Genomic DNA, 13,682 nt, shown 5'->3' with positions numbered 1-13,682 from the left:
CCGGAATGCAGTGGCATGATCTTGGCTCACTGCAACCTCCCAGGTTCAAGCAATTCTCCTGCCTCAACTTCCTGAGTAGCTGGGATTACAGGCATGTGCCACCATGCCTGGATAATTTTTGTATTTTTAGTAGAGATGGGGTTTCACCATGTTGGCCAGGCTGGTCTTGAACTCCTGTCCTCAAGTGATCTGCCCACCTCTGCCTCCAAAAATGCAGTGATTACAGGCGTGAACTACCAGATATGGCCCTACTGAAATGCTTTCTGAAAGTAGATGCAAATAAACAAAATTTCCAAACCCACAGGGACAAAGCAGGAAGAATAACTCAGCTATGATAATTTCTCTGTCCATTCACCTTCCGTAGTAGCACCCCCTGGGGAAGAATGCGTGTGCGTTAGGCCAGGTGAGAGGAACATCCACCCTACGTTAACTTCCCATGATTGCACTCCCATGTAAGAGGCAGGCCTGTTCTCTTTTTCTTCCACATGTGTTCTCTGTGGCATACTAACCATCAACTATACTCTTTACCTATTAATTTTCCAAATGTAATACTTTGGAAAAAATATCCAAGTTTTATAACACAAAGAAGACTATAAGAATCCAGACAAATATCATTTTTATTTTTTTCCTGTGTGTAGACCAAAATATTCTGTAATGCAGTCCACTGTAATTTACAGTGCTATCTAGAGCTGGCATAAACTTAAAGGAAAAGAGCCCCAGATTTTAAAAATGCAACGGAGAAAATCCCATCTTAAGATACTACTGACTTGCTCCTAACTAAGAAAGGAAATTCCCTACTGTGATGGTTAATACTGAGTGTCAACTTGATTGAATTGAAGGATGCAAAGTACTGATCTGGGTGTTTCTGTGAGGGTGTTGACTGAATTGAAGGATGCAAAATACCGATCCTGGGTGTTTCTGTGAAGGTGTTGACTGAATTGAAGGATGCAAAATACTGATTCTGGGTGTTTCTCTGAGGGTGTTGATTGAATTGAAGGATGCAAAATACTGATTCTGGGTGTTTCTCTGAGGGTGTCGATTGAATTGAAGGATGCAAAGTACTGATCCTGGGTGTTTCTGTTGCCAAAGGAGATTGACATTTGAGTCTGTGGGCTGGGAAAGGCAGTCCCACCCTTAATCTGTGTATGCACCATCTAATCAGCTGCCAGCGTGGCCAGGATGTAAAGCAGGCAGAAAAATGTGAAAAGAGAGACTGGCCTAGCCTCCCAGGCTACATCTTTCTCCCATGCTGGATGCTTCCTGCCCTCAAACATCAGACTCCAAGTTCTTCAGTTTTGGGACTCGGACTGGCTCTCCTTCTTCCTCAGCCTGCAGACGACCTACTGTGGGACCTTGTGGTCATGTGAGCTAACACTTAATAAACTCCCATATATATTCCATTAGTTCTGTCTCTCTAGAGAGCCCTGACTAATACACCTACCATATGCCAAGAGATCCCCACTGCCTTGCTTGGCTCTAGTTTCTCATAAGTGACCAGAGAGAAGGGAAAGGCTCACAATTTCTAGATATGGAAGGGATGGGCAGAGACTGATGGTGATGCTGGAAGCAACAGGAGATGTCCACACTGCAGGTCAGGGACGCCGTGTTTATCTGATGAAGCAACATTTAGAAACGGGAAGGGTATTTCACAAGCTTCTGGTGGCGTCCACTATGAGTTACCTTGGAAAACTATGTCTAGTGGGTAGAATATTTATTACCTGAGAACCGAGCTGAAAGCTAGGGAGGAAGATTTCATTTTCTTCTCACCCTGCAGTCAGCCAGGGAAAAAGTGGGGCAAGTCGTTTTCCTTCTCAGTGATTCCTGGTCCTTTTGTGTAAAACAGGACAACAATTACAAAACCACCTGCAAGGCTCCCTTCATGGAACACAACAGAAACTGCGTAAGAAAAAGGAAATCCACAAAGCCTGCAGAATGGTAATAACTACCATACATATATATACATATATATGTGTGCGCTGTTGTAGAATGTAAAAACTCTTGAGTAAAAATGATCGAACTGGAACCTCAAGACCCAGCTGTAAGAGAGAAGATAAGGAACGGGCTGAAGGAGGCACAGTACCCGAGCAAAGGCACACAGCTAGTGAGCCAGGGGGCAGAGATCAAGCTCAGGGTCTCAGAAGTCACCCCCTGAGCTGTTTCCACAGCACCACATGCTACTCACATTGATTTATTTGGAGACACCTCTCACTCTGTCGCCCAGGCTACAGTGCAGTGGCGTGATCTCGGCTCACTGCAACCTTCATCTCCCAGGCTGAAGCTATCTATCCTCCCACCTCAACCTCCCAAGTAGCTAGGACTGCAGGTGCATGCCACCGCGCCCAATTAACTTTTTGTATTTTTAGTAGAGACAGGATTTTGCCATTTTGCCCAGGCAAGTCTTGAACTCCTGGGCTCAAGTGATCCGCCTGCCTCGGCCTCCCATAGTGCTGGGACTACAGGCATGAGCCATCATGCCTAGCCTACTACTCATAATCATTTATTTGTAGGTACAATCCTCAAAATCATCTCTGTTTGTGATATTTCTAAATCTACCCCTTTTCTTTTTTCTTTTTTTTTTTTTTTTAAAGCCAGAGTCTCTCGTTGTTGTCCAGCATGGAGTGTAGTGGCATGACTGTAACTCACTGCAGCCTTGAACTCCTGAGCTCAAGGGATCTTCCCACCTCAGCCTCTCAAAGTGCTGGGACTACAGGTGTGAGCCACCGTGCCCAGCTGATTCTACCCTTTTCACCGTGAGTTTCTTGCATCAAGAGGGCTTTGTGTTTCCCAGAGGCCCAGCACACCGGGTGCCAGGGGGTTGGCTCCACAGACAGGGATGCCTGCCATCTGTGCCACCAGACAGACACCCACGCAGTACAACCGACCCTCTTCTTGGCCAGCCATCTGCCAATGTGGGGCCCAGCTGGACAACTTCTGGTTTGGTCTAAACCAGGAGAATGTGAGGAACTATTTCCCACCCTTGGCACGAGAATGAAGAACGACCGCTGCAAACTGCTTTGATTCAAAGTCAACGAGAGACTTACCCATGGCCGCTCCCGCTGAGATCTGCTGCCAGATGGTGTTGTGCTATTCAGGTAATTAGACAGACACCCAGAAAAATTACAATGTGAATATCTTCTGAACTAAAAGTAACCAAATATTAAAGTGTAATTTCAAAAAACCCTAACAACTCACATTGAGACTTTCCTCTAAAACAATCTAAATACAAATTCACTGCGAAAAGGGAAAAACACGGCAGGTATCCACACACACAGAAAAGCACAGTGTACCCCTTCATTATTTAGGTGCCAAAGTCTGTTTTAAGGAGGCTGTCAAGAGCTTCCAGTTACTAGTGCTATTCAACACACAGTCACAACAAAGTCCCTACACATCTGATCCAGCGGGCCGCTAAGCTGCGTAAACCCACTCGTATGCACGAGAAACCACAGAGGGGAAAAAATAAAACAGAGCTCTCACTTTCGAAGGCTGCTGAATTTTAATCTCCTGGGAATCCGACGCCGAGTCTGACTTGGTGCCTCCGGAATTTGGTTTCTCCTTTTTCCTCTTCTGCTTCTTCTTTTTCTTTTTGGCTCCCAAATACCCTCCAGGACTTCTGCGGGAAATGCAAAGATGGTGAAACCAACCAACAAATGAAAAATCATTAAATGAAATTGATTGGCATACAAGTAATCATTTCGCAAAAAACAGATGTTATATGCAGTGGAAAATAACTGTGTTAGGATGTAAGTGAGAAATTAAAGGTAGTCGAGTTAAGGCATTAACAGGCAACGCAGAAGAACATCGGTCCCCGCTCAGTCATCCTGCAGGTGCTTAGATGTCGCCGAAGCAGAAAGACTGCAGAGAAAAACCACATTTTATAACTGAAGTAAAATTGTTTCCACAGTTATCACTACTCTCCTAATCTACTTTTAACTCAGCTTTCTGGAGGAGAGATACATGATATAAAAAACTCCATTGTAAAGATCTCCTGAGTACAGCAAAACACTAATCTTGAAGCAACAGAACTAAACAAACTGCTTTTCTGCGGAGGAGGAAATGTTTCCTGATACAGATTTTTACTAGGAGAGCTAATAATGAAAAGCTCTAAGTGTGTAGCTACAGAGAGAGACCCTGTCTCAAACAAACAAACAAAATACAAAGTGCTAGTTTTGCTACATCAACATCTAGGTTATAAAGGAACTTTTCTTTCTACTGGTTATTCATATTTTACAGTAATGAACTTTTCTATTTATTGATTGATTGATTAAGACAGGGTTTCATCATATTGGCCAGGCTGGTCTTGAACTCCTGACCTCATGATCCACCTGCCTTGGCCTCCCAAAGTGCTGGGATTACAGGCATGTGCCACTGTGCCTAGCAGTAATGAAATTTTCAATTTAAAATGAGTAATTCCTCTGTAAAGTCCAAATATGAAAGGCATGTGCAATAGTGAGAGAAACTGTTTAAGAACTAATCACTTTGTTGGGGACAGTGGCTCATGCCTGTAATCCTAGCACTTTGGGAGGCTGAGGTGGGTGGATAGCTTCAGCCCACGAGTTCGAGACCAGCCTGGGTAATAAGGGGAAAACTAGCCTCTAGCAAAAGAACAAAACAAAATAAACCCGAAATAAAAAATTGCCAGGTGTGGTGGTATGCCCCTGTAGTCCCAGCTACTCAGGAGGCTGAGGTGGGAAGATAGCTTGAGCCTGGGAGGCAGAGGTTGCAGTGAGCCAAGATTGTGCCACTGCAAGCTAGCATAGGTGACAGAGCTGGGGAAAAAGAAAAAAGAACTAAGCACTTGAGGTATAGATTCGTATTTCTACTCTAATTCTAAAATAGAAAAGACTGCTTATTTTTGGAGATACATTAAGACCTTGTCAAGTAGTATCCTAGGGGTCTAAAAATAGTAACTCTTTCCCACCTCACAATGAGCAGTTTATTTTCATCAATAGAATCAAATTTGTGCCATCATGATGTTTATATTTAAAATTTAAAACCATCTGGTGGCCAAGGACACTCATCAATATCTAACTAGCAATTTGGCTTAAACAAACAATTCACAGCTAGGTACAGAGCTAGAAATACGCCGTAGATACATTCGGCTTTGTCTGTTCTTTGGTTTGGGAGTAGGACTATTTTAGGCTTTCCTCTCTAATGTTCCTACTGCAGGCACCCTTTGACACCCTGTGAATTGGCGAATCTGTTGTACTGTTACAGTGTGATTTATGTATGTATTTGGATGTGCTACTTAAGGAGTCTATTCATAATTGCACCCCTAAGGTCTCCAATGCTTCACACCAGTACACACTAATACAAATGCTTGTGGAATGAATGAACGGGTAAGTCTGGCTCTAGAGGTGGCGACATTACATATTCCCAGGCCATAAAATACTTCCGAAAGCTACCATTGTCCCAACCTCAATGGTAAAGCCTACTGCAACTTACCATCAAGTATTTATTGAACATATACTACGTGTTCAGCTTATCTTGGAGCCAGAGGCTGGGTGGGAGGGACCAAAATCATGGTGGAGACGCCCGTGACTTCACAACCCAGGCAATCAACCCTTCCCAACCTCTAACCTTTATTCTAACACTGCTGGCTGTGGCTTTCTAGAAACCACTAGGAGCCTGGATCTTCATACCTCTTCTGTATAATACTTCCATTTTAAATTTCTCCAAATTTCCAGGAAGCCTGGTTACAGAGAGATACAGAATAACAGGGAGTGACTGGTAAGGATGCTTTAAGGTAGATGCCTATCCAACTGGATGAAAATATATTTGTCCTGAGTGTAGGTTAATTTTCTCAGCCAGGCATGGTGGCTCACGCCTGTAATCCCAGCACTTTGGGGAGCCGAGGCAGAAGCACTGCTTGAGTGCAGAAGGATGACTTGAGACCAGCCTGAGCAACATAGTGAGACCCCGTCCCTATAAAAAGGAAAATGTTAGCTGGGCATGGTGGTGTGCACCTGTGGTCAGCTACTTGGGAGGCTTAGGTGGGAGGATCACTTGAGCCTGGTAGGCTGCAGTGAGCTATGATCATGCCACTGCACTCCAGCCTGGGCAACAGAATGAGACCCTGTCTCAAAAATAACAACAACAATATTCTCTACAACAGATAAAAACAAACTCATAGAAACTTGAGTGGATCTAAAGACATTAAAAAAATTAAAACATGAGACATTTTCTCCAACTATTTCCCCAATTCCTTAATAAGTTTATATCACCTATTCCATAACTTACAAGACTTGATCAGTGAGGTTTCCTGTTAATTACATTTTGCGAGTTAACTGATGCTACACACAACTTTTTTTTCCTTCCAAACGGTGTTGCTAAAATTTATTTTCTTATTTTGGCATAATGAAGAAAGTGTCATCATTTTTGTTTACTCCAGTTCAGCAAGAGATTTTCTTTTTCTCTCTTTCATCTGAACTTTAAATTGACAGGGAGCTACAGAAATGGACACTAAGTTGATCATCCCAGCCTCCAAATTCCCTGACATATCTGATCGTATTTACACAACGATGAGAAGCAGAGCCTCCCAGCCCTTCAGTGAGGAAGAGCTACTTTTCCATTTCCAGAGGCCAAGAAGGAAACAAGAATTTGAGAATAAGAGCCGACCAGTGCACTGCTTGATACCTATAAGGACAGTTACAATCGGCAAGGACTTCATGACCAAAACACCAAAAGCATTGGCAACAAAAGCCAAAATAGACAAATGGGACCTAATCAAACTCCACAGCTTCTGCACAGCAAAAGAAACAGTCAATAGAGTGAATCGGCAACCAACAGAATGGGAAAAAATTTTTGCAGCCTACCCATCTGACAAAGGGCTGATATCCAGAATTTACAACGAGCTAAAAAAGATTTACAAGAAAAAAACAAACAAGCCCATTCAAAAGTGGGCGAAGGATATGAACAGATACTTTACAAAAGAAGACATACATGAGGCCAACAAGCATATGAAAAAATGCTCATCGTCAATGGCCATTAGAGAAATGCAAATCAAAACTACATTGAGATACCATCTCACACCAGTTAGAATGGCGATCATTAAAAAATCTGGAGACAACAGATGCTGGAGAGGATGTGGAGAAATAGGAACACTTTTACACTGTTGGTGGGAGTGTAAATTAGTTCAACCATTGTGGAAAACAGTGTGGCGATTCCTCAAGGACCTAGAAATAGAAATTCCATTTGACCCAGCAATCCCATTACTGGGCATATATCCAAAGGATTATAAATCGTTCTACTATAAGGACACATGCACACGAATGTTCATAGCAGCACAGTTTACAATAGCAAAGACCTGGAACCAACCCAAATGCCCATCGATGATAGACTGGACAGGAAAAATGTGGCACATATACACCATGGAATATTATGCAGCCATTAAAAACGAGGAGTTCGCGTCCTTTGTAGGGACATGGATGAACCTGGAAACCATCATTCTCAGCAAACTGACACAAGAACACAAAATCAAACACCACATGTTCTCACTCATAGGCGGGTGTTGAACAAGGAGATCACATGGACACAGGGAGGGGAGCACTATACACGGGGGTCGGTTGTGGGGGAGTGGGGGGGACAGCAGGGGGGTGGGGAGTTGGGGAGGGATAGCATGGGGAGAAATGCCAGATATGGGTGAAGGGGAGGAAGGCAGCAAATCACACTGCCACGTATGCACCTATGCAACAACCTTGCATGTTTTTCACATGTACCCCAAAACCTAAAATGCAATAAAAAAAAAAAAAAAAGAACTAGTCAGTGTCAGCGAAGACGGAGAGACACTGGAACCCTCATCCACTGTTGATGGGAATGGAAAATGGGGCAGCTGCTTTGGAAAACAGCTGACAGTTCCTCAAAACACTGAACACAGATTCCCTGTATAACCTAGCCATTACACTCGTAAGTACATAACCAAGAGAAGTGAAAACTTACATCCACACAAAAACTTGCTCACAAACACTCATAGCAGCAGCATTTCTAACAGCCAAAAAGTGGAAACAACACAGACGTCCATCCTCTGATGAACGGAGACAGGAAATGTGGCCCATCTATAGGATGGATTATTCAGCAATAAAAAAAAATGAAGCACCAACGAACGCCCCAACATGACTGCATGCACCTTGAAAACACTACACTAAGTGAAAGACACCAGTTGCCAAGGACTACGTACTGCATAATTCTATGTCTATAAAATGCACTGACGGGCAAATCCATAGAATCAGAAGGTGAGTGGTGGTCAGCGGCTGGGAAGATGGCGGGTTTGGGTATGATGATTATGGGATGTGGGTTTATTTTGAGGGTGATGCAAATGTTCTAAAATTGATTGTAGTGATGCGTGCACAACTCTGCGAATATACTAAAAGCCGCTGAATGGTATGCTTTATTATTGTTTATTTTTTGAGACATTCTCACTTTGTCACCCAGGCTGGAGTGCAGTGGTGCCATCTCAGCTCACTGCAACCTCTGCCTCTTAGGTTCAAGTGACTTTCCTGCCTCAGCCTCCCAAGTATCTGGGATTACAGGTGTGCGCCACCACATCCAGCTAATTTTTGTATTTTTAGTAGAGACAGGGTTTCACCATGTTGGCTAGGCTGATGTCAAACTCCTGACCTCATGTGATCTACCCGCCTCAGCCTCACAAAGTGTTGGGATTACAGGCACGAGCCACCATGTCCAGCCTGAATGGTACACTTTAAACCAGTGAATGGTATGGTATGTGAATTTATCAAATGAAACAAAAGTGTTGACAGGTGATACTCCTGTCCCTGGGAGTGACAGGATGATGTTATGGCCAGAGCAGATCAGTAGTCAGCAGTGGCTGCTTAGCCAGGGGTCTGCATCCCACAGGAATCCAGGGACACTGGAGGGACACACATGACAGAAGGAGACGCCATCATGCCTGTGTGGGAGAGGTGCTGAGCGGGCTTCCAGATACTGAAGGAAAATCCATGCCCAAGAGAAGGCTCTCCCTGGAAATCCAATGAAGAAAGACTGATTCAGACTCCCAGTACTTGAGGCTGATTACCGAGTCAGGGAAATTCAGCCCTGCGTATCATGGCCCTTTTATAAAGATTCCTCGGTCTTCAGGAACACAAGTCCCACCTCCCTCTTCCCCAGGGCTTCACATGAAAGGTTTACAAAGAAAAGACTCTCAGTGTTGCCACCTCTGAAAGCCCAGACGCTTTAGCCTTCATCTAGAGAGAATCAGTGGCACGTTCAGACCTCAAGTGGAAACGATTACATTCCTTCTCAGCCATGGAAATGGCAAATACTCAACGAGCACATGCAGCAAATCTCTTCCAAGAGTATTCATGGAAACTACAGACGAGACTTAATGGGACAGCCAATGTAATAGAGCCATGGAAACACTTTACAGGTGGTCCAGGATGATACCCACAAAACCCATCGTTCCTCCCTCTGGACTCACAGCTGGACGGCACTTCCCAGTGGCCTTGTGGCCAGGTGTGGCCACTGACTGAGTTCCAGCCAGCGGGAGGGATGTGTGTCGCTTCCTGCTGCTCAGAAACTCTTGTGGGTGGCTTCTCTATGCCCTTTCTGTCCTTTGTGCCGACTGGATGCAGACATGGGTGAGACCCTCGAGGATGGCAGAGCCTCACGATGGCGCAGTCTGGACCCTGGATGACAATGAAGGAGAGCTCCCTCACCATCTGTCAGAACGTGTGCCCAGGGCTGGTACGTGGATGACAGGAAAACTTCCACTGCGTTGTGCAATCACATATTAGGGTCTATTTACTGCAGCAGCACAGCCGAATGTAACTAACACACCAATCTCTTTTTTTTCTTGTACTTTAAGTTCTTGGGAACATGTGCAGAACATGCAGGTTTGTTACATAGGTATACATGTGCTAACACATCAGTATTAAAGGGTGACGTCGGGCTGGGCACTGTGGCTCACGCCCGTAATCTCAGCATTTTGGGAAGCCAAGGAAGGACGATTGCTTGATCCCAGAAGTTCAAGACCAGCCTAGGCAACATAGAAAGACCCCTACCTCTACAAAAACATTAAAATTAGCCAGGTATGGTGACACGTGTCTGTAATCCCAGTTATCTGGGAGGCTGAGGAGGGAGGATCACCTGAGCCCAGGAGGTCAAAGTTGCAGTGAGCTATGATCGTGCCACTGAATTGCAGCTGAGCAACAAAGAAAGATCCTCTCTCAAATAAATAAATAAAGAGTGACATCAAAGAAGCTCAAATTTTGGTATGTGAATTCCAAAGATAAAAAGTGATTTTAGATTTTTATCAGGCACCACCAGAGAGATAACTTAGCTCCCTCCCCTTCGCTGTGAAATAGAAGAAACATTAGTAGTTTGAGACTAATTATTTTACAAATATTTCCCCCTATGATTTCCAAGCTCCTGCATGGAAAATGGTGGGAATATAGCTGACTGTAATCTTCTGCCTTGTATTTTCACCCATTTTTGAAATGGTGTATAATAGTCACAATACCATTGTAAGGAAAACATCATTAAAATACAACAGAACTGAAGAACAGATAAGCAGGTCCATGAAATGCAACAGATGTTATCAGTAACAACCCATGATACTAAAGAAACTTGAAATATAATAAAGATCACGCCATAAATCAGTAGTGAAAAAAGCTTTTTCATACATAGCATCAGAAGAACCGAATTCCCATATGCAGAAAAATAAAATTAGTTTGCTACATCCCCCAATATGAAAAAAACAATCCAAATGAGTGAAAGACCCAAACTTGGAAAATGAAACCTTAAAACTGAAGGCAGTGATGTTTGTCCGTTTAGTTCACATCTTTCTAGAGCCTAGAACAGTGTCTGACATATAGCAGATGCTCAAGTAAACATCTTTCAAATGAATAAGTGAAAGAATTAAATGGTAACTTCATAATGTCAGTAAAGAAAATAATCACTCCAACAAGGACTCAAAAGCACAAACCATAAAAGATAACAACTTTTGACTACACCAAAGTTAAACATTTCATGATAAAGTGATTACAAAAAAATTTACATTACAGGATAATGTTAGGCATTTATAACACAAATGAGAAAGTATTACCAGCCAGAATATATACAAAGCTCTTTTCTCCTTCACATTTAATCTCTAGGATGGTATAGAAAGGCTGTCTTATATTCTGGCCAGGACTGCAGGCATTAGCTAGAGTTTGACTACCTGGGTTTAATTCTGAATCCACAAGTTCCTAGCTGTATGACTTTGAGTTTAGTACTTAACCCCTCTGTGCTTCAGTTTCTGTAGCTGTAAAAGGATGATGTTTTCAATAAACAGTATTAGGCCAGGCGTGGTGGCTCCTGTCTGTAATACCAGCACTTTGGGAGAACAAGGCAGGGTTCGAGACCAGCCTGAGCAACATAGCAAGACCTCATCTTTACAAAAAATAAAAAATTGGCTGGGGAGGGTGGTGCGTGCCTCTGGTCCCAGCTACTTGGGAGGCTGAGGTGGGAGAATCACTTGAGCCCAGGAATTTGAGGCTGCAGTAAGCTGTGATTATGCTACTACACTCAGCCTGGGCAACAGAGTAAGACCCTGTCTCAAATAAATAAATAGTATTAGAAAAAATGTGAGGATAAAATGAGTTCATACATGTAAGAATTTAGCACAGTAGCTGGCACACAGAGATCATTCAGCATAAGCCAGCTATTATTATGATTGTACTGCTCTAATTTTTAAAATACAACTTATTGCTAGCTGGAATCGTATTATTTGTCTCTAACTAGAACATAAGATCCATAAACCAGTGTTTTTCATTGTATCCCTGGCACCTAAAATAGTGTCTTACATATAAAAGATCCTCAATAAGTATTTGCTAGATGAATGAGAAATCAATAAAAAAAATCAATAAGAAAAAGACAGAAGACTGACAGAAGAATGGGCTGAGGATATGAATAAGCACTTCACAAAAGAGGCAGCCTTAACAGCCAATAAGCTTATGAAAACATGCTCAACTTTGCCCACTGATTTGGCAAACATTTTAAAGTCTAAGAATATCAGAAGAATGTGAGGAAAGGGAACACTCATGCTGTTGGTAAAATGTAAACTGAAACAACCACTTTGTAGAGCAGTCTGGCATTGCTGTCGCCACTGCCGCCACCACCGTTATCATCACCGTCATCACATCATTACTACCATCATCACCATTATCATCATCACCACCGTCACCGCCATCGCCACTACCATTGCCATCACTGCCACCATGATCACCATCACCATCATCACCATCACTGAGAGGGGAGACCCCCTCGCCTCCTTCTATTTCACCTCCTCCCTCCCCTGCTTCCAGATGGGAAGGAGGGTGAAGAAGAAAAAAAAATGAAATAAAATACCAAAGAGCTGGGAAAATGACTCCCTCTTTAGTTCCCAGCATCTCTGCTATCTGTTAACCTTGAAAGAGCTGCAAATGAATGTTATCCCCACCGGCTGGAGTCCGGCACTGGGTCACGCCCCCACTTCTCCTTGGACCAGGAAACATCTCTGCCAACAAACAGCTTGTTCCTTTTGTCTCGTCGCTGCAAGCCCCCTCCCCTGCTGGTCCACGCTTACACTGCATATGAATTAGCACAACAATGAAGCCAAAAGATTGTAAGGTCAGACGTCCAGCGAATGGACAATGACATAGTTCCACCTCAGTTTCCCCTTTAGTGTAGTAAGCCTAAAAAAGGGGAGAGAAGCTGCAGCTTGGGGAGCTCAGTGAATGAGGCTGTAGCCCCCCGCAGCTCCCAGCCAGATAAATGCCACTTCCTTCCTCAGTTAGGTGTTTGAGAGGTTTGTTCCTGCCATTCCTGCTTCATCACCACATCATTAGCACCATCACTATCATCCCACCACTACCGCCATCATCGCCATCATCATCATCATATCATTACTACCATCATCACCATTATCATCACTATCAGCACTACCATCACTGCCACCATCATCATCACCATCATTACCACCATCATCACCACTATCATTACCACCATCATCGTCACCATCACTATTATCACCACTACCACCATCATCATCACCATCAACATTATCATCATCATCATCATCATCACCATCATATCATTACTACCATTATCACCATTATCATCATCACCACCATCGCCACTACCATTGTCATCACCATCACTGCCACCATTATCACCATCACCGTCACATCACACCACTGTCATCACCATCACTATCACACCACCGCCATCACCACCACCACCATCATATCATTACTACCATCGTCACCATTATCATCACCATCAGCACCACCACTGCCACTACCATTGCCATCACCACCATCACTACTGCCATCATCACCGCCACATCATCACCACCACCATCATCATCACCACCACCATTATCACCACATCATCGTCACCACAATATCGTCACCACCATATCACCACCACCACCACCACCACCACCACCATCACCACATCATCGTCACCACATCATCATCACCATCACTATCATCATCACCACATCATCACCACCACCATCATCATCACCGTCACTATCATCACCGCCACCACCACCATCACCATCATCACCATCATTACCTCCAGCATCGTTATCACCACCATCATCACCATCACTATCATAATCATCACCACAACAGGTAGCACTTTGCAACACTTACTATATGTCAGGCACTGTACCAAGAACCCCACAGATATCAACCTCATAAACT

At 43.7% G+C, this 13,682-nt stretch overlaps 1 protein-coding gene across 1 annotated transcript in view; it reads right to left on the bottom strand.

Moving 5' to 3' along the window:
- Positions 1-13,682, bottom strand: part of NMT2 (N-myristoyltransferase 2) — a 61,921-nt gene that overhangs the window by 31,719 nt on the left and 16,520 nt on the right. Inside the window, exon 2 of the mRNA XM_021675682.2 lies at positions 3,475-3,610. Within this exon, the coding sequence (XP_021531357.1) occupies positions 3,475-3,610 (136 nt within the window). The remainder of the gene's footprint in view (positions 1-3,474; positions 3,611-13,682) is intronic.

This window comes from Aotus nancymaae, unplaced genomic scaffold (genome assembly GCF_030222135.1).
Source record: "Aotus nancymaae isolate 86718 unplaced genomic scaffold, 86718_ANA_hifiasm-v0.15.2.pri h1tg000077l, whole genome shotgun sequence".
NCBI lineage: Eukaryota > Metazoa > Chordata > Mammalia > Primates > Aotidae > Aotus > Aotus nancymaae.
This window is presented reverse-complemented; position numbering and strand designations above follow the sequence as displayed.